The 19,788-nt window shown below is 37.6% G+C and overlaps 3 protein-coding genes across 6 annotated transcripts in view; 2 read left to right on the top strand and 1 right to left on the bottom strand.

Moving 5' to 3' along the window:
• Positions 1-2,227, top strand: part of LOC107696993 (zinc finger protein 704-like) — a 75,788-nt gene extending 73,561 nt beyond the window's left edge. For all 3 annotated transcript variants that reach the window (XM_016497591.1, XM_016497590.1, XM_016497592.1), the window contains 2 exons: positions 552-673; positions 761-2,227. In XM_016497591.1, the coding sequence (XP_016353077.1) occupies positions 552-673; positions 761-872 (234 nt within the window). In that variant the 3' untranslated portion in view covers positions 873-2,227. The remainder of the gene's footprint in view (positions 1-551; positions 674-760) is intronic.
• A 966-nt stretch (positions 2,228-3,193) lies between these two features.
• On the bottom strand, positions 3,194-12,029 carry gss (glutathione synthetase). Of its 2 annotated transcripts, none has more exons than XM_016497589.1 (13): positions 11,768-12,029; positions 10,951-11,110; positions 10,270-10,415; positions 9,804-9,879; positions 8,998-9,137; positions 8,772-8,888; positions 8,493-8,573; positions 7,969-8,046; positions 7,744-7,813; positions 7,458-7,652; positions 5,729-5,810; positions 5,451-5,640; positions 3,194-5,342 (listed from the first exon to the last, which is right to left on the bottom strand). In XM_016497589.1, exons 2-13 carry the CDS (start codon positions 11,077-11,079, stop codon positions 5,219-5,221), a joined length of 1,428 nt encoding a protein of 475 aa, XP_016353075.1. In that variant the 5' UTR covers positions 11,080-11,110; positions 11,768-12,029; the 3' UTR covers positions 3,194-5,218. The 2 variants fall into 2 exon arrangements, with proteins under 2 accessions (XP_016353075.1, XP_016353074.1); XM_016497588.1 differs by having other exon boundaries at positions 10,951-11,089.
• Positions 12,030-13,188: 1,159 nt separating this feature from the next.
• LOC107696929 (exosome component 10-like) overlaps positions 13,189-19,788 on the top strand; it is a 10,929-nt gene continuing 4,329 nt past the window's right edge. The window contains exons 1-5 of the mRNA XM_016497502.1: positions 13,189-13,326; positions 13,459-13,595; positions 14,952-15,075; positions 17,822-18,054; positions 18,211-18,367. Of these exons, the coding sequence (XP_016352988.1) occupies positions 13,204-13,326; positions 13,459-13,595; positions 14,952-15,075; positions 17,822-18,054; positions 18,211-18,367 (774 nt within the window). The 5' untranslated portion in view covers positions 13,189-13,203. The remainder of the gene's footprint in view (positions 13,327-13,458; positions 13,596-14,951; positions 15,076-17,821; positions 18,055-18,210; positions 18,368-19,788) is intronic.

The following is a 19,788-nucleotide window of genomic DNA, read 5'->3' as shown; positions in this document are numbered from 1 at the left end:
TCCTCCATAAAATGCGCTGCACACATCTGAATATTTGGTTTAAACTGTTCTGGAACAGTGTTGTAAATACAACTTAACCACTGATTTCTAGTCGTGTCCTCTTTTGGAAGACCAAAACACAACGAAACACACAGCGTCTCCACAACATGGCAGCGGTGGCGGCAGCAACAATAAAGTTACGCCTTCTTTCTTTGCGTGAACATTTGGGCGGCGTTATGCAAATCTTCCCACATCGTGACGTAGACATGTGGGGGCGTGTTAGAACGAGCCGTTTTAGGAGGGAGTGGACCAGTCTTAGCTTTTATAAAGAATATCTCTTTGGTTTTGAGACTTTAGTCTTTGCAACTTTAGGGATCTTATCTATTCACGAACAGCTTGTAACACTCCAAAGAGAAAGGAAAACTTGAAATCACATCATATGACCCCATTAAAAAATCTTACTTGACTCCAAATTTTGAATGGTAGAAGTGCCAGCTGAGATGTAAATAAGTCTTAACTTTTGTGTATTTGGTTGAGCTTTAGATCACCTTTAACATAAAATGCTTTTGCAGGGCCCGATGACTCAAATCCGCACTGTTAGCATCGGTGAGAAGAGACAGCCTGTTAACCACACCACTGTCAGCAAAACACACACCACCAACACCTCCACTTCCAAACCCACTACTGGAACCAGGTAAGCTGCCTGGATGTTCTTGGTTTAAGATGTTTTTAAAGCCTTGCATCACAGCTAAAATGGAAACTATGTGAAATGCATTCCCAGGAAACCGCGTGGCGACGCCAAGAAGTGCCGAAAGGTGTACGGCATGGAGAAGAGGGACCTGTGGTGCACAGCGTGCCGCTGGAAGAAGGCCTGCCAGCGCTTCACTGACTGAGCTTTATCCTTTACCCCACTTCAAAATGTGCTTGTTTATTGCGGCTGTTCCACGGACTGAGCGCCGGTGTCTCCTGCACACTCTCAGAGTGAACTTCATGAGCTGAGATGTGTCCGTCTGAGGCATGTGGCTGATTCCTCCAGGCCACAAGGGGTGCTCTTTTCTTACCGCTTCCATAGTGGAACACTGAGACTTTTATTCAGAAAAAAAAAACCTGATGAAAAGCAAAAAAAAGAGAAAAAGAATTTAGGAAAAAAAGCGTTTGCTGCATTGCATATTAAGGCAAAAATACGTTTTTTCTTAAGTAATCCAGAAACAAAACATTCAAAGCAGATTGTCCAGGCAGTTTATTATACTTTCATGTTTTGTGTGCGTTCTGTGGAGTACAGCTAACGATTTTTGCTGATTTTAAGTGTGGCAGACTTTATACATAGCAGTTTTTACTGTTAAAAACTCCGTAAGCTATTTTTGATGGGTATTGTTGAGTATTTTAAACAGTTAACCCTCTTCCCGCACTTACCGAGCAACTCAAATTAATTTATACGGACATCATTGAAGCTTCAAACAACTTGGTTTTGTTCCAAATCAAACTGTTTCTGGACTTACCGCTTCATTTTGCCTACAAGCACTTTTTAATGGCCATTTTGATTTTGATCAAGCGGAGTACAGTTTAGCATTGCATCGCAATCGGCGCGTTGAGCGTTTTAGCAAATAGTCAAGAACTGTTTCGACACACATTGCTAAAGTAATACCTCTAAACAAGAATGAGCCTTTCGGAGAGAGCCTTTAGTGTACTTCAGCGCGAGGAGTTGTAGTGCAGGAATGTAAACTGGCCTCTCTCTGCGCTAACGCACCCAAACTATTCTGTCCCTCACAGATCAACTGCCTCTTCATAAGCTGAGGTTTATTCCTGTCAGTCCACAGTATTAATTCAATGGCAGGCACTTTAACCGGCCACACTTCGGATTTAACAGTCAATCTGCTGTCGAGGGAAGTCATCCCAGTCTAATGTGATCCATAAATCGAGTGTTTTCCACACAAACACGCCTTCCCGCATAACATTATGCTTCCTAAGGAATTATTTGCTTCTCATTCAGCATATGGATATTACTGACGTAAAGGAAACGCTTGCTCTGATAACGTGTAGACGTCTTCCACTGTGCTTTTTTGTCATATCGAGGTGATCATGTGATGTCTTCATGTAAACGGTGTGCTATCTGATCCTCTCAATATGAGTGAAGCAGCTCTGAGCTCTTACACTGCTAAAAAAACTAAAGTTTTGTTGTGTATTTTTGTCTCGTATACAAATACCTAAACATCAAGATACATCTGCTTGAGAATGAAAATGACTTGTTTTCTTAAAAGTTTATCAAAATTAAGTGAGTTTATGCTTAAAGCAAGAAAAAAAATCTTGTTTTCCCTTTGAATTGTTTTTTTTTTTTTTCTAGATTTTTTTCTTCTGGTTTTAAGCATAAACTCACTTACGTTTGTTATATGTTTTCAGAAAATAAGTCATATCTAAGTAAATGTATCTTAATTTAAGAGTGTTTAAATATTTGTACTGGAAATCAAGACTCTCTCTCTCTCTCTCTCTCTGTATATATATATATATATATATATATATATATATATACACATATACATATAAAAAATCTATTTTGATTTTATATATATATATATATATATATATATATATATATATATACACATATACATATATAATTTTTTGCACTGAACCCATGAAACACTGACAGTCATTGGACATTTTAATGTGATCTGTATCTTAAAGGAACAGTTCACCCCAAAATAAACATTCTGTCATCATTTACTCACCCTTATGTCGTTTCAAACCTGTTTGAAACATAAAAAGATATTTTAAAAGTAGTTTTTGTCTATACAATTGAAGTTAGAGGGGTTTACAAACAACATTGGACCCCATTGGCTTTCATTGTATGGACAAAATTACCAGACAGAAATACTAGAGATAATATCAAAATATCTCCTTTTGCAATCCACAAAAGAAAAAAGTCATACAGGTATGAAACAACATGAAGAATGATTGGGATTTTTGGGTACACTATCCTTTTAAGGTATGTATATAAAGAAATATTTCAAAATGCTTTTTTTTTTTAACATTTGTTATTTTGGGGTCAAATTATTCCTTAAAAAAAGAAACTCTAATTCCAACCCAAGCTGGTAGCTTTTTGTTTCAAGGTATGGGAATTAAATCATGTTTAAGCTTTCATCAGATCATCCAAAACTGGCAATCAAAATGTAGCTCCCAAAAAATGTAGCAGTTTAACCATTAATGATGGGAATCAAAGAAACAATTGGGCAGGTGTGTAATTGCCAAATGATCGAATTCATCAAAATATATTGTCCAGTCACAGCTCAGTGCAGCTTTGTCTTCTCTTTCCCAGTGGTCAGAAAGGAAAGAGCGTCCCTCTCATGATCATAACTTTCACTAAGTGCCAATGAGAAGAACAAGAGGGAAAAAATATAATTGCACTAACTTGTACTGCACAAAACGTATATTTTTATATACCGTTTTTTTTACGCAGAAATTGAAGTTTTTAAAAAGTAAGTGCTTAATGGTTGTCTGGCGACCGACCGCCGTGGTTCTCTCATCGGGTCAGGGATGGGGTCTTTTTAATTTTTTACTGACCCTGCTACTATACGCTTACGTGGCGGTACTTTGCGGCGGCGTGTTGGTTAGGGGCTCGCAGCATGTGACGTCTGTCATGTGACTATCATTCAGGCTTGATTTAAAATAAAGATCGTTTCCTATGTTCAACATTGCTTTTTCTTCATAGGAAAAGAGTCATGGGAAGATTGGGATTTTAGGCGTCAAAAATCAGGCAGTGATGCTTTAAATACGTTCATCAATTTTCATGGCTTTGCTATGATATAAAATCCATACGAGAATGCCTTTTTGTTGTTAAGTGTCACTGTAGTGAATATAACGTGTATATATTCATTGTATATTTTGGGCTTTTTTGGGGAAACGGGGGAAAAGAAGCATCAACGCATGTAAAATCTACTAAATGAAACGGCTGTAATCAGAGTTTGTTTTATCGGTTGTCTCACACAAGTTTCTTTTACTTTCTTTCATATCAAGTAGTTAGAACCACTCAGTGTTTTTTCTTTAGTTTTCATGTTCAGTTGGCGCTTGCATTGATGCGTTTTCATTGTTTTGTGGAAAAGCAAGTGTGTACATCATGAAGTATGTACTATTGTGAGGCAGGAGGGACGTTACTATGTGGATCATTGCGTCATTCTGCCCTGCACATTCCGATAGATGATTTGACGTTAGTTCGTCTGAGCCTTTGTCTATCTGTTCCCCGTTAATCTAACTTCACTGACTGCCTGTTGCTTTTCAGCCAGGATATTAAGCTAAACACCCAAGAAAATGTGTAGAGACTCCACTTTCTTTCTTTGTAACATTTTCAGAATGTTTCAGCATCATCATAATAATCCTACTATTCAATACAGCTCATACGATTTCTCTTTTCAGAACAACTCTTTTGGCCTTGTTTAAACTGTTGAGGTCTTGTCATTGTGTCAAGCCATTTCTTCTTTTTTCATTGGTTGAAATTTGATGCATGTCTTGTATCATCTTTGTACTTTCTTGCTTTATTGGAACCATTATAGTTTTTCAGAAGTTGACAGTGACGTGTCCAGAGTTGAGTGAATGAACGAGAGGATGGAGGTGTTTCTGGTGTTGACTTTTGGTTGGTTGGTGATGAGAGTGCGATTTCTGTGGCTGTAATGTGGAGATTGAAATAAATGTGGATTTCAGAAAGATGTTTGATTGGAATTCGATTTTTACTTTATTTGCGCAGGTTTATGTTTTTATGTGTCTTAGTGCATGTCTAGAAAATAATCTCCAGTAGATGGTCCTTGAACATCTTTTTACATTTCATTGAAATTACATAATGTTTCCACAGTAAATATACACTACCACTCAAAAGTTTGGGGTTTGGGCTGCATTTATTTAATTAAAAATAACAACTACTTTCTGATTGTGTCTGGTCATGGAAGTTGGCTACCAGTGTAGTTTAATAAAACCATTACCAGTTAAAGTAACCAAAAAAAAAAAAAAATCTATTTTATAAAACATCAATGATTACTTCTCACACACTTCAACAGATTAACCCTTGAATGAGGTATGCAATGTGCATGAAATGAGCAGTTCAGTCATAAGTGCTCCCCACTGATTACTGCATCTGTAGGAGATATTTAACACACTAAACCTTTGATAAAACAGATGCCAGGTAGAAAATCAATCACAGGGATGATGAATTCCCCTGACGTCAGCCGTATGGTCCAGTAGGTGGTGCTGTAGTTCACACCAGCAGTGGGTTGTCCAGTACTGCTACTCCTGCAGCCACACCCCCATCAGCATGCTCTGAGCTCTTGGTCCTCAGCAGATGGCCCAGGCACTCATTAAACACCATGTCTTTGCCTTTCCTGTGTGTGGAAAAATTTGCAGTTTTATTCTGTAATGCAGTGAATTTTAGGTATGCTTGTACAATAAAAGCAGAGGTTTTGTTAAAGATCTGCTAGAAATAATCGCACCTGACATACGCTCCAAACACGCCCAGTTCACTCAGACAAGAGTTCAGTCTCAGAGGAGCTCCGGGCCTGAGCAGGTAGTTCTGGACCGGGACGGGCTGGATCTTGTCCATCAGGATGTAAGCCGTCCTCTCAGTGGAGTTCTTCAGGTTCTCCAGCACTTCACAGATCTCACTGCCGTAAATGTTGTTACCTGGTAACAATACAGTAGGAAATCTTTGAGCAAGTGTTTGTGATTTGTATGTGGGTACACAACACAGGACATGACTAGTGATACTCACCACCTCCCTCCCTCTGAGGCTTCAGCACATACCGGTCTGGACTGGCCAAAGCCATTGCTACTGTTTTATCACCTTCTTCTCCCTGTGGAAAGACAGGATGATTCATGACCTATTTAAAAAAAAATATATATTATATATTTTAGTTTCAACAGTGGTGCTCAATCCTGCTTATGATGTTCAGTCTGTCTGAAGTTTAGTGCTCTACCAAGATTATCATAGACTATAACTAAAATGAATTTTTTTTTTATTTTAAATGAAAATATTTTTTTTCACAAACTGAAATAAAAAAAAAATGAAAATAGAATTAGGAAATAATTCTAATAAAATAATAATTAGCAGAATACATCATTTTCATGTGCTCTCTATGCTATTATTTGGCCGACAATCAGCCAAAAAAAGAGGCAACAAGCAGCTTGACAATGGTTTCATTCATGTGGATTGTTCATATTTCAATCATGAAAACTCGGAATAGTTTTAGAATGACAATGTTATAATGTAATGTATTTGGTCTTGGCAGACTAGCTACTTGGCATACTCTGCGGAAGACATAGGATGTCGGCGTAGCGTAAAATCCGGTGAGAAGTGACGAACGCGGAAGCGTAAAGAAGAGAGCTAAACAAAATACTGGTCATGAATTATAAGTACAAAACGAGGATTTGTAAAAAATAAATATATATATATACAGTATATGTTGGGGGATTTAGATATAAGCCAAGAGGAGACGCAAGGTTCTTGGTTCTCACGAGACTAGCATATTCTCATCGCCGGAGCTTACGCTACGCCTATATCATCCGCTAAAACGCCACTCTCTTGTGAACGTGTGTACGACAGTTAGCGGAAGCTAGAGATTACGGTTTATAAAGTTTTAAATATGGCTATTTTTCTTACACAAATGCATTGATTCACTTCAGAAGGCTTTTATTAACCCCCCGGAGCTGTGTGGAGCACTTTTTATGATGGATGGATGCACTTTTCTGGGCTTCAAAATCTCAACAGCCATTCACTGCCATTATAAACCTTGGAAGAGCCAGAAGTTCAGAACATATTTTAATATAACTCTGATTGCATTTGTCTGAAAGAAGAAAGTCATATACACCTAGGATGGCTTGACGGTAGTGCTGTCAAACGATTAATCGCATCCAAAATAAATGTTTTTGTTTACATAATGTATGTGTGTGTTCTGTGTATATTTATTATGTATATATAAATACACACACATCCAGCATATATTTTGAAAATATTTACATGTATTTTCATGTCTATATTTATACTCGTATAATTTATATCATATATAAATATATTTAATATATAAATGTAACATTTTTCTTAAATATATACATGCATGTGTGTGTATTTATATATACATAATAAATATACACAGTACACACACATATATTATGTAAACAAAAACTTATTTTGGATGCGATTAATCGTTTGACACCACTACTTGTCGGTGAGTAAATGATGGGGTAATTTTAATTTTTTTGGGTAAACTATCCCTTTAAGGGAAAGTCACACTACACTTTCCATTCCATTGACTTCCAAGTGTCTGTAGAAATTTTGCATGCTTAAAGTCTAGTGTGTTTATGATGGTGATTCCTGTGTAACCCTTGAGTTTGTTTCAAGTGCTTCATTAGAGTTAATCGTAAGGTATAATCCTAAATCTAATCGTAGGGTATATCTCCTCAAGCAGGATTCAGCACCCCAGTTAACAATGTTGTTCCTCTACCATGTCCAGGGTGTACAGCCCAGCGAAAGTGGCCCGAATCTGAGCAACTGTTTTAGGTTCGTCAGGGAAGAAGCGCTCCAGAACCCCCCGCCGGGCCAATTCCTGCTGCACCTTCTTAGTACCGGCGAGATGGGTGCTGATGTCTGGACACTTCACAGCCAGAGAGCGCTCCATCATCAGACGGGCCTCCCAGCTCTGAAACATGCATCAGGTTATGACTTTCATTCCCAGCAAACACCTAAAACTGATAATTTCTGAGAAGACTATGGGAAAGATGTGTCCTCACCTTCTCTGAGGTGTAGTTTTGGGGCATGTATCCGTTACGGAAGTAGACAATGGCGACCTCACGACCATCTCTGCAGGTTGAATAGAAAAAGAATGCCTTTATGTACATTTTAAATGTAAAAAATAGTCAGGTAATGACTGAACATTGCTGTCATTTCCTAGTATTTCACAATGCTAATATTTGTGTGTTACACGGATGGGAAATGTGTAAATCATAAACACTCACACAAAGAGCCTCTTGCTCTCATCCAGGGATCCAGTTCTGCAAACATCTTCAAACTGTCTTCTTATTACAGGAATATTTCTGCACATGTAAAAGAACAGATTATCACAAGTCCCCATAAGTGGTTACACTTTATTTTAAGGTGTCCTTGTTACAGTGTAATTATACTGAGAAATATTAATTAACTACATGTACTTACTATATAGTTAGGGTTAGGATTAGGGTTACTTGCATGTTATTATGCATAATGTATTGTTATTATAATAGTAAGTTCATGTAACGTGTAACAAGGACACCTTAAAAACAAGTGTTACCCCATAAGCTCTTGTTTGGAAGAAATAGTAACAGAGATGCTTTTGCTTCACAAACACCACTAATAAAGATGTGTTACATTCATGTTGCTCATGACTTGTACTTACTAATGTAATAACATTCATGTAGTTACATAGTAATTACATAGTAACTAATGTAAAATAACTTGACACTGAATCCTGATTATAGCTAAACTATCAGACTACTTACTGTACCTTTTCCACAGCTCATTCTCAACATATCGATGGTCATAAATATTCCTCTGAACGTCCTCGACCAGAAACATAACCACTGCCCTGCAAGGGACAACACGAAGAAATGACCACTTTATCATTTCAATTACAAAGTAAACACTTAAAAGCATCAAGTGCCTACAACACTAACTTTCACAATTCAATTTGATACAACCTATCAACTATAAGTACAAAACAGTTCCAAAGTCTCTGAGAATTCAGCTTTGCCAAAACAGTAGCAAATGCCATTTTTAAACACACCTCTCAGATCCATAGAGCTCCCAGGCTTTGGCCAAACCTCTAGCCAGACCTGCTGCTGGGTTGTTGTCGAGCACATTATTACACTCCTCTGGCAGGTTTGCGACCTTCAGAATGTGCCTTGCAGAAATGAGAAACCTTAACCTTTATATACTAAACATCATCCAGTACTTCAGTGATGAACCAGTGCTGTTTGGAGCTTTAAATTTAGCATTTAGCTCAGACTTACCGATGGACATCCGGTGTCCGTGAAGCAAGACCACCAAAACTTGCAGCAATAGTGTTGATTTCAATCTGCTTCAAAGACGTTCCACCGTCTGGACTGTGGTCCAACATGTAGTCTGAGCGATTCAAGCCCAGCACTATTGACTTGGGGAAGATATGAGCTATAGTTTAAGCAAATGTGTCTTAATAACCTACACAATAGCATTAATATTACATTTATAAGTAGTCAGCTGTACTTCATGGAAGAGGAGACGCACTGTTGATACTGTACATGTCACTACCGTTATCCGTTTAGGATTCTTTTAAAAATGTTTTTGAAATTAATATCTTGTATATTATTAAAAATGTGTAATACAATTTAAAACATGTTTTTAATGTCATTTATTCCTGTGATGGTAAAGCTGAATTTTCAGCATCATTACTCCAGTCTTCAGTGTCACATGATCCTTCAGAAATCAGTCTAATATGCTGATTTGCTGCTCAAGAAACATTTGTTATTATCAATGTTGAAAACAGTTGTGCTGCTTAATATATTTGTGGAAACTGGCATTTCTTCAGGATTCTTTGATGAATAGAACGTTCAAAAGAACAGCATTTATTTGAAATTGCAATCTTTTGTAACATTATAAATGTCTTTACTGTCACTTTTGATAAATGTAATTCTTCCTTGCTGAAAAACAGTATTCATTTCTTTCAAAATCTTTTGAACAATAGTGTATAATAGAACACGAACAGTGAAGTAAATGTTCCTAAATAATGTGTAACATGCCATTTTGAATTAATAAACAAACTACTGGTAAATCAATATACCTGGGGATGATGTTCATGCTGAACTTGTTTGTATATGTTGAAAAGTCTTGCTGTAAAATTGTCAACTTTGATGGTGCTGTTGAAAAAGAAAACAAAAAACATTTATTTAGATAAGATCACACCAAAATTATTAATAAAGTTTGAATTAAAGGTGACATTTTGATGCCTCTAGTGCCACAAAATGGAATGGCAAAAATACTGATGGAATAAAAGATTCCCAAACAATCTCCCATTGGTTGGACAGACAGATAGTCCCAAATGTTTGTCTCTGCATATTAAGCTGGTAGAAAAGACCATATTTTAATATAAAAAATGACACATTTCACCATTAAAATGTACACAATAAGGCAATAAGACACTCAAAGGACACTCAATGAAGTTAACTTGCAATTCATTAGGGTAGGGGATTCCCAAATATTTTTGTCCCTAGTTTGGGAAACCCTGCAATAGTGCAATCTTTTCATACCTGGCCAGAGTTTCCTCTAGGAAGCCAGGATTCTGGCTGACCCGGTCCACCAGCCGGTTAAAATGTGTCTGTACTGCCAAAGCCTGATGAAAGAGTACTGTGGGCACCGGTGTGGGAAACAACGTGAACGGTGCATAACTCGCCACCTGTGAACAAATAGACAGTTATTCGACATGTATCTACACGATCAAAACCCTTCAGTCACTCCTGATTCTTTGAGCCACGGGTTTCTGCCCAGTGTTGACTCAACGGGGCAGAACTAACTCTCCATAATCCAGAAACAAAACATGGCCGTAGGACAGACAGAATTCCAGACGTGACTGTGAATTAACTGCACCTCTGTGACTAGATGTTGGTTAGTATTTCTATCACCATATTGGGTCCCACTTTATATTAAGTGTCCCTAACACCTGTGTACTTACATAGTAACAATTGTTCCAATTACTCTTATACATATTGTTGTTACAAAATGTAGTTATCTATATGTCCTGTTACACATTTGTACTTACACAAACCATTCGGACGGTTGTTACATGTGTGTAGTTACAGAAATATTACAGCTCTAGATGTACCAATGTGTACTTACGTACTCTTGGTGGGTTTTGTGGTTTAGATCAGCAGTGCTTGTTAATGTCTAAAAGACATTTCTTCCAGGCACACAATACAGCGATGTGCTCTTACTTCAGGAGAGTTTGGCGTTTCTTTGGTCCTCATCAACACCCCATGTAAAAGTGCTGTGTCTTTTGCTACCTCCTCTATATTTTTGATCAGATTTTCATCCTTCAGGACGTCCTCCCGTTTGACAGGCATGGCAGAAAATCTACAATGAGAAGGAAACACACTGTTGTCATATGCTTCGTGCCATTTTTCACTTTTCAAGTGACAGCCTGACAGTTACAAGAAATATGGATTTTCAGGGACATACTAATGATACATGATTTTGCTTTACTGCAGACTTTATCATTAATATATCAACGATTACTGTACATGATAACATCAAGTTTATGTTATTAAACTTCTGCATTAAAAAAAGCATATACACGTCATTACTCGGACTTTGTATTGGCAGAAAAGGGAAGTGACTTAAAGGAATAGTTCACCCAAAAATTTAATTCTGTCATCATTTACTCACCCTCATGTCGTTCCAAACCTGTAAGTTTTAACTGTAAAAATTGACTTCCATAGTATTTTTTCCCCTACTATGGAAGTCAATGGCAACCACCAACTGTTTGATTACCAGCAATCTTCAAAATATCTTCTATGTTCAACACAAGAAAGCAACTCATACAGGTTTGGAACGACATGAGGGTGAGTAAATGATGACAGAACTATCCCTTTAAATACGACTTAAAGCAGGATCACAGATGAATGAGACTGTACACAGTAGCACCCTGGAGTGATGTAAATATCAGACACTCATCATGACACTGCACAAATACACTGGAGAACATTACAAACAGCACACTAGCTCATGTAGCGGAGTTATGATTAACGTTACCTGTTTGCTCACTCGTGTGGCACCTAAGGTCCTCGTTGTTCACCGTGAGTCTGTGATATTCAAGAGCTCGGTTCATCTGCTCAGGTGAGATCAGACTGAAGCAGTTCTAGGCGTGCTGCTGATAACTGAAGTGTGCTGCTGCTCGTATCAACGGCTCATACACTGACAACCAATCAGCGAACAGAACGCTGATGACGCCTCTGTCCACGAGGATCCTGACAGATTCTGATTTCCCGTTTGCTCGTGTTTTGCTGCAGTCTTCTTCTTCTTCTTCTTTGTGTTCAATGGCCGTTCACTCCTTACCGCCACCTACTGTATGTTTTGCTGCAGTTCAGATATTCATGTCATATATACAATATTATTTTACTTCTAGAGACAACATGAGCACGAATCAGAGTCAAGTATTCCAGACAGTAACAAAGTAGGCTAACTAGATGAGTACAATTTGTAAACAAACTTTGATATAGATAGATAGATAGATAGATAGATAGATAGATAGATAGATAGATAGAATGTTGTTAATAAAATAATAAGATTAATAAAGAATATTTTGTGTCTTGTAGGTTGTTCTTCTTTATGACTGACAAATATCCCAAGTAAAAAAGGAAAAGCCTTTCCACAAATGGCAATGCGAAATGAATGCATTATGAAATGAATTATTCGAAACGATAATTATTACATATTTATTTGGAAAAGACGCCACGTTTCCAGCGTGACAGTTATTAACGGTCAAAGAGTGAGCTAAGATGTAGCTAAATATTTTACATCTAACAACTGTTTTACGATAGAAATGTAAAAGAAACAACAGTAATATCCTGTAATGTAAATATGGACCCCCCCCCATCAGTGTGTGCTGCTCAAGTCTGACATATTTAGAACGATCAAGTAGTGCTTTCTAAATGCCTAAATGATAGTCATTTTCATTCAACGCTAAGATTAATTATGCCCAATTATCGCTTTATTTCATTAATATCTGAATCAGTATAGGCCGCTTTTTTCATGTCAACATTTGCCTCCATGTCTTCAGCCGGATGCAGTTCTATAAAACCTGAAGAGACCCCTTTGAAGGTCCTTTTCAAAAAATGATGTCTAAGAGTTGCTCTGTCTTTTCACAGTAGAGGTGCTGCTAGCCAAGAGTAACAAAACACTTTGAAAGTCTAGCACTTTCTACTCTATTTTAATTCTACTTTATCTATATTTATCTTCTTTTTTTTATGTAAAAAACAAAACAAATATATTGTTGCTCTTTTGTTAGTTTTGACTGTTTTTATTGTCCTCACTTGCAAGTCGCTGGATAAAAGCGTCTGCTAAATGACTAAATGTAAATGTAAGACTGTCCTCCAGGTGGCGATATTGGCTGGCGTTGACACGCGGGTTGGCACAGAAGAAGAGGTATTCTCGCGAGGCTTCAATCGTCGCGATTTAATGTTTTCAATATGGCTGCCTCCTCGAGTAGGACTGCCACTGTTAAACCGAGTGATCATTCTTCACCATCTGAAGAAACAGGGGAGGAATCGGAGTTTTGTCCGGGTTTTAAGGATGTCGATGCATTTGTCAAGGTCGGTGGATCGTTTCGATGTGTGAATTTCGTTGTCAGCGCTATAACTAACTGTAACACAGCAGTCATGTGTGCACACGCAGTGCGGTTTGAGATGTAGCTGAATAGCTGTTCGCTGGTGTGTGTTTGACAGCACGGGCTGGGAGCGGTGGTCGCGGCCACCAAAGCGTCTGCAGCTCTTCCAGCAGCCGGGGATGAGTTTGATCTGTACCGCAGCTTCCCTGCCTTCCAGCAGTTCTGCGCTTCACAGGGAGACCAGCTCTTACACTGGTACAACACCCTTCCTTACTCACGCACTGCACCATGATACACTCATTAATCATATGGGTGTTTTAATGGCTAACTCTTGTGATATAAATCACAAAGTAGATCATGGAACATATACAGAAAATCAAGGTATGAAGTAAAAACAATGTTCAGGGTTTCTGCTTATCATAATTTTTCTAGTCTTAATTTGCCCTTCCACAAATAAAATCAGAGCAGAAAGTCTTAAGGTCATGGCATTGAATGTTGTATATAAGGCCTAAAAATGTATGTCTTCCTCAGTTTTTCCCCCCCAATACAAATATGTAAACGTCCTTAAATCAAGGTGCATTTTCTTACTTGAGTTGAAAAATGAATATGAAACACGTTTTCTTTCTGAGAAATTTAACCAAATTCTGTTTAAAACAAACAAATATCTGTCAGTGGGGTATGAAAAGTTGTTTTCCCTTTAAAGTTGATTTTTTTCTAAGCTCATTGGCTGATACTTAGTATTTTTAATCATAATCTCACTTCCTTTTCAACAATTTTACAGAGAACAAGACTTATGTCGTTGTGTTTCTCAAGTAAACGTATCTTGATTTGAGAAACCTTAGAGATTTGTGCTGGAAAACAAGAAAAATATTGTGAAAAAAAACGTCACTTTCTTGCAATGTGACCAGAAGGTACAGTAAAAGTTATTTTCTATATTCTAGAGGTTGGGAGCAGTATCTATCTATCTGAATTAAAAAGTGATGGAGATGGGTTGGAAGTTGCATTTTCAAGCTTTTGAAGTGTTGCTAATACGACACATTGTGTTCATTAGATTCTCTTTACTTGGTCCTAAAAAGGTTTTAAGCTATTAAACAGAAAACCCGGGTTGTTAAACAGTCCTTTAGGAATTTGGAATCTGCAGCCAGTCCTAACTGGGATGTTCTTATAGGATTCAAACATAACGCATCCCTACATTTGAGATGCTAGCTCACAATAGGGCCAGTATAATTTATAATATAAGATAATTATACACTGTATATTAATGAAAAGATAATAAAGGAAATGCTTATCTGGGATATAAGAATCTATTCAATCTATAAGAACACAGTATACATCTATACAGATACTTCTATACAATAGCTAATTGGCCAGTAGCAAGAAAGTATTCCAATTATATCATACTGGATTTTCTTTTATAGGACTATAAACAGAAATAAAAGTCAATCCTACAAAGTTCTGCAAGAAAAACATAACTTCAGTTTGGCCTCCATTGCATGTATGAAACATGAATAAATGCTTCCTTATTATTATTATTATTATTATAGTATTAGGCTTCATTATGTTGTAACTGGAGACTTATTGTTCCAATATCTGTGTGTATTTCTCTGACAGTATGAGCCAGATAATGCAGCATCATAGCTGTCGGTCTCACATGAGAGACAGGAACAGACTGACTGGGCTGGAGGACAGGTTTGACCTGGTGGTGGACTCAAACGATGCCATCCTTGAGAAAGTGGTACGAGGCTTGCACTGTGACACCACTGAGATTCAAGCTTAGGTCTTCTGCTTTGTCTGTATATGTCTGTCCATCAAGCCCATTCACACCAAGAAGATAACAGTAACTATCAAGTTTTAATAATTGTTCTAGTTCTATGAGAGCAGTAAAGCCCACACTGATGAATGATTAAAACATTCACAGCCATTCAGAATCCACCTGGCTTTAAAAAAAAACTTGAGCATTTAAAGCAGCAGGCAATATAAAATAGGGCTGGGCGATATGACGATATATATCGGATGGACGAAATTAAAAGTCTATCGTTTCATATTATGCTCTATCGTTTATTTCGTGGTGCCGCAAAATACATTTTTTATGGCAATACTTTTTCATAATTTGAATGACGGCAGTCTTACATGCATTACACGGGGATGCAGGCAGAAACGTGAATAACAGCATGCGCGCTCACGCCACGTTGCGTGGTCACGAAAACTTAATGTTTGCACGCGTTTTTAAGCACTGCAGTTTAAAACAACTGATTTTAGGCTGTTGAAACACAAACAGAGCTATATGTGCGCGCTGTCTCTGTTTCTGTGTAAAAGGAATGCGTAAGCCGCGCATCAGCTGCTAATAGAGCTCGTGAGCATTTTTGCCGCTTTATTGGCTTTGAACGATTGCATAAACTCTTATATGCGTCCAAATGCCCGGCTTTGCAAGTAGCCTATCCTCATAAACACAGTCATTTAGGTCTTAAGGGAACGTAAACGGTTGCGAGAGAAAGTTTAAAGCAGCAGGCAATATAAAATAGGGCTGGGCGATATGACGATATATATCGGATGGACGAAATTAAAAGTCTATCGTTTCATATTATGCTCTATCGTTTATTTCGTGGTGCCGCAAAATACATTGTTTACGGCAATACTTTTTCATTGAATGAAGGCAGTCTTACATGCATTACACGGGGATGCAGGCAGAAACGTGAATAACAGCATGTGCGCTCACGTCACGTTGCTGTGCGCGTGGTAACGAAATCTTAATGTTTGCACGCGTTTTTAAGCGCTGCAGTTTAAAACAACTGATTTTAGGCCGTTGAAACACAAACAACAGAGCTATATGCGCGCGCTGTCTCTGTTTAGAGCTCGTGAGAATTTTTGCCACTTTATTGGCTTTGAAGATTGCATAAACACTTATATGCATCCAAATGCCCGGCTTTGCAAGTATCCTCATAAACACAGTCATTTAGGTATTAAGGGAACGTAAACAGTTGCAGGAGAAAGCGCATGTGTAACAGTATATTGGATCCGGACTTCGGTCTTAAAGGGTAAGTTGTCCAATATTCGTTCTGTCTGCCATTCATGTTACTCAAACAACAGTGAGAGAAAATCTCTCACCGCTCTTGAATAAATCACTTTTGTAACTAGAATAAGAAGAAAATAAATAAATAATGATAATGCTAATAATTATGCCTATATATATATATATATACAATAGCTTAACCAATCTGGAAACAAGCGCTTAACTAACCCAGGAACAGTCACTTAACTAACCTGTAAACGAGCGCTTAACTAATCCAAAAACAATCACTTAACCAATCCGGGAACAAATGCTTAACTAACCCGGGAACAAGTGCTTAACTAACCCGGAAACAAGTGTTTAACCAACCCGGAAACAATAGCTTGACTAACCCGGAAACAAGCACTTAGCTAACCCGGAAACAAGCACTTAACCAACCCGGAAACAAGCGCTTAACTAACCCGGAAACAATAGCTTAACTAACCCGGAAACAAGCGCTTAACCAACCCGGAAAAAATAGCTTAACTAACCCGGAAACAAGCGCTTAACTAACCCACAACCATAAAGGCACAAATAGTGATGTTCTTACTCGGTATCAGTGTCATTTTAGTGTCATGGAGATACTAATATATTTTTTAGAGTTTTATAATATTTTTAATTAGATTTTATTTTGATATTTTCTGCTTTCATATTAACTGTAAAGTTTTAGTAATTTTGTTGTTTTTGTCTTTTTTAATCCGTTTTTGTTGTTTTTAAATGTTTATATAGTTTATATATATTTATAGAATGCATTTCTCCTCTGCTCTAGCTTGTTTACTAATCTAGTTTTTACTAATCCTGTCATTGTGTTTTACGTACGTACACAGACACTTAAAACTTCTTTTTATTTTTTAGTTGCCAGGTAGCATTACTCATTTTCATTTAGATTAAATTAATGTACTAAAATAACTAGGTAAAACTGAAATAAAAATGAAAAACTATATTGACATTAAAAAAAAGTTTAAAAATTCAAAATAAATTAAAAAACAAAACATAATTACTAAAATTAAAATACAAATTAAAAATCTAAAAAAAAAAGCTATATTAGTATCACAATTATTAAAACAACACGGGTTTGTGTGTTTATGCAAGATATAAAATAATACTGTAATTCTTAAAATAATACTGTAGCTGTAGGCTGAATTTTGGCGGTTGCCTAAAATTAAATTGGCTCTTTTTACTAATAATGTTCCCTTATGTGTAATAAATCATTCACCTCCAAAATGACTTGTGCTGATGGAACTAAGGCTGGATGTGTGGTAAAGAAAAAAACAAAACAAAAACATAAATATCATAGCCCAACAAGTTTCATCCATCAAACAAATTAATGTCCCACCTTACATTTTCAAATCCAGCTGAAGGTTAATTTTCATTCATAAAAATGTTACATTATGGATATTAAATATGCTGTGAATGCCATTTGATGATTACTGAGGTTCATGTTGTTTGTTGCATGCATCACGTGTTGTTCCTGCAGGTGTTTCACGGTGCCGACTCTGACATCGAGTGGCTACAAAAGGACTTTGGTCTTTATGTGGTCAACATGTTCGACACCCATCATGCTGCGCGTTGCCTAAACCTCGGCCGAAACTCCCTTGACCATCTCCTGAAAGTCTACTGCAATGTGAACTCTGATAAACGCTACCAGCTGGCAGACTGGAGGATACGGTAATCCCAACGCTCAATACATTTAGCACAGACAATCATTCCTCATTGATCTAATCTCATTATGTAAGACAAAAATGAACTCAAGACCCATTTTCTATTTGTCTGATAGCTGTAACAGTCATTGTGGTAATACTAGTGTGTGTTGTGTGTCTGTAGACCATTGCCGGATGAGATGTTAAAGTACGCTCAGGCTGACACTCACTATCTGCTGTATGTGTACGATCGAGTCCGGGCTGACCTGTATGATACGGGCAACGGCCAACCCACTCTCATTCAGCAAGTCTGGGATAAAAGCAGAGACCTCTCCCTCAAGGTATGGACTGGTTTCTTTATACCAACTAATTAAATTTACATTTAGTCATTTAGCAGACACTTATCCAAAGCGACTTACAAATGAGGACAATGGAAGCAATCAAAATCAACAAAAGAGAAACGATACGCAAGTGATATAAGTCTCAGTTAGCCTAACACAGCACACGTAGCAAGGTCTTTTTTTTTTAATTATATAATAAATAAAAATAAAACATATAGAATAGAAAAAGAATAGAGCAAGCTAGTGTTAGAGGCCTTTTTTTAAAGAAAATAAGCAGTTAATAAATGAATAGAGTGCAAGTCTAAAAGGGGCAAGTGTTTTTTTTTTTTTTAAGAATAGAATTAGAATAGAGAGTGCTAGAGTTAGAGGGTCAACTAAAGATGGAAGAGATGTGTTTTTAGCCGATTCTTGAAGATGATTGGATTGAGTTGGGCAGGTCATTCCTCCAGGAGGGAACATTTAATTTAAAAGTCCGTGAAAGTGATTTTGTGCTTCTTTTGTGATGGCACAATAATACGCCGTTCACTTGCAGGATGCAAGCTTCTAGAGGCACATAAGTCTGAAGTAATGATTTTAGGTAAAGGGGTGCAGAGCCTGTGGTGGTTTTGTAGGCAAACATCAATGCCTTGAATTTTATGCGAGCAGCTATTTGTAGCCAGTGCTATTGGTAGCCAGTGCAAATTGATAAACAGAGGTGTGACGTGCATTCTTTTCGGCTCATTAAAAAATAATCTTGCAGCCACATTCTGGATTAATTGTAAAGGTTTGATAGAACTGCTGAAAGACCTGCCAAGAGAGCATTACAATAGTCCAGCCTGGACAGAACAAGAGCTTGAACAAGGAGTTGTGAAGCATGTTCCGAAAGAAGGGACCTGATCTTCCTGATGTTGAATAAAGCAAATCTGCTCAGTTTTAGCAATGTGGTCTGAGAAGAGTGTGGTTCCTGAGATGCCCTTTGCCAATAGGGTTGACAGGAGGATCTGGTGGTTAACCATGTCAAAAGCAGCCGACAGATCCAGCAAGCTAAGTATAGAAGATCTGGAATCCGCTCTTGCCAGTCTTAGGGCTTCAGCAACTGAGAGCAAGGCTGTCTCGGTTGAATGTCCACTTTGCTGTCGAGGAGGTTGTTCTGTGTGAGAAAGGCAGAGACTTGGTTGAGCACAGCTTATTCAAGTGCTTTTGCAATGAAAGGAAGAAGGGAAACTGGTCTGTAGTTCTCTAAAAGAGATGGGTTAAGGGTGGGTTGTTTTTAAGTAGAGGGGTTATACGAGCCTGTCTAAATGTTGAGGGGAGCTGTTAGAGTTGATGAAGGAGGAGGAGGACAAAGGAGGGAGGAATTGTTTTAAAGAGCATGTGAGAGTTAGACAAATTGTTAATTTTATGATAGTATGTCCTTTTAGCAGTGGAGACATTAGCAGAGA

Source organism: Sinocyclocheilus anshuiensis, unplaced genomic scaffold (assembly GCF_001515605.1).
Source record: "Sinocyclocheilus anshuiensis isolate Anshui unplaced genomic scaffold, SAMN03320099.WGS_v1.1 scaffold130, whole genome shotgun sequence".
Lineage (NCBI taxonomy): Eukaryota > Metazoa > Chordata > Actinopteri > Cypriniformes > Cyprinidae > Sinocyclocheilus > Sinocyclocheilus anshuiensis.
The sequence above is the reverse complement of the archived record's forward strand: the minus strand, read 5'-3'. Positions and strand labels throughout refer to the sequence as shown.

Bases quoted from the DNA above. Each gene is read 5' to 3' on its own strand.
- gss (XM_016497589.1), bottom strand. From the start codon at position 11,079: ATGCCTGTCAAACGGGAGGACGTCCTGAAGGATGAAAATCTGATCAAA. The intron at 10,416-10,950 runs GTAAGAGCACAT...ATTTGTTCACAG, and splicing joins AAACGCCAAACTCTCCTGAA to GTGGCGAGTTATGCACCGTT. The intron at 9,138-9,803 runs GTATATTGATTT...ATCTTCCCCAAG, and splicing joins AGCATGAACATCATCCCCAG to TCAATAGTGCTGGGCTTGAA.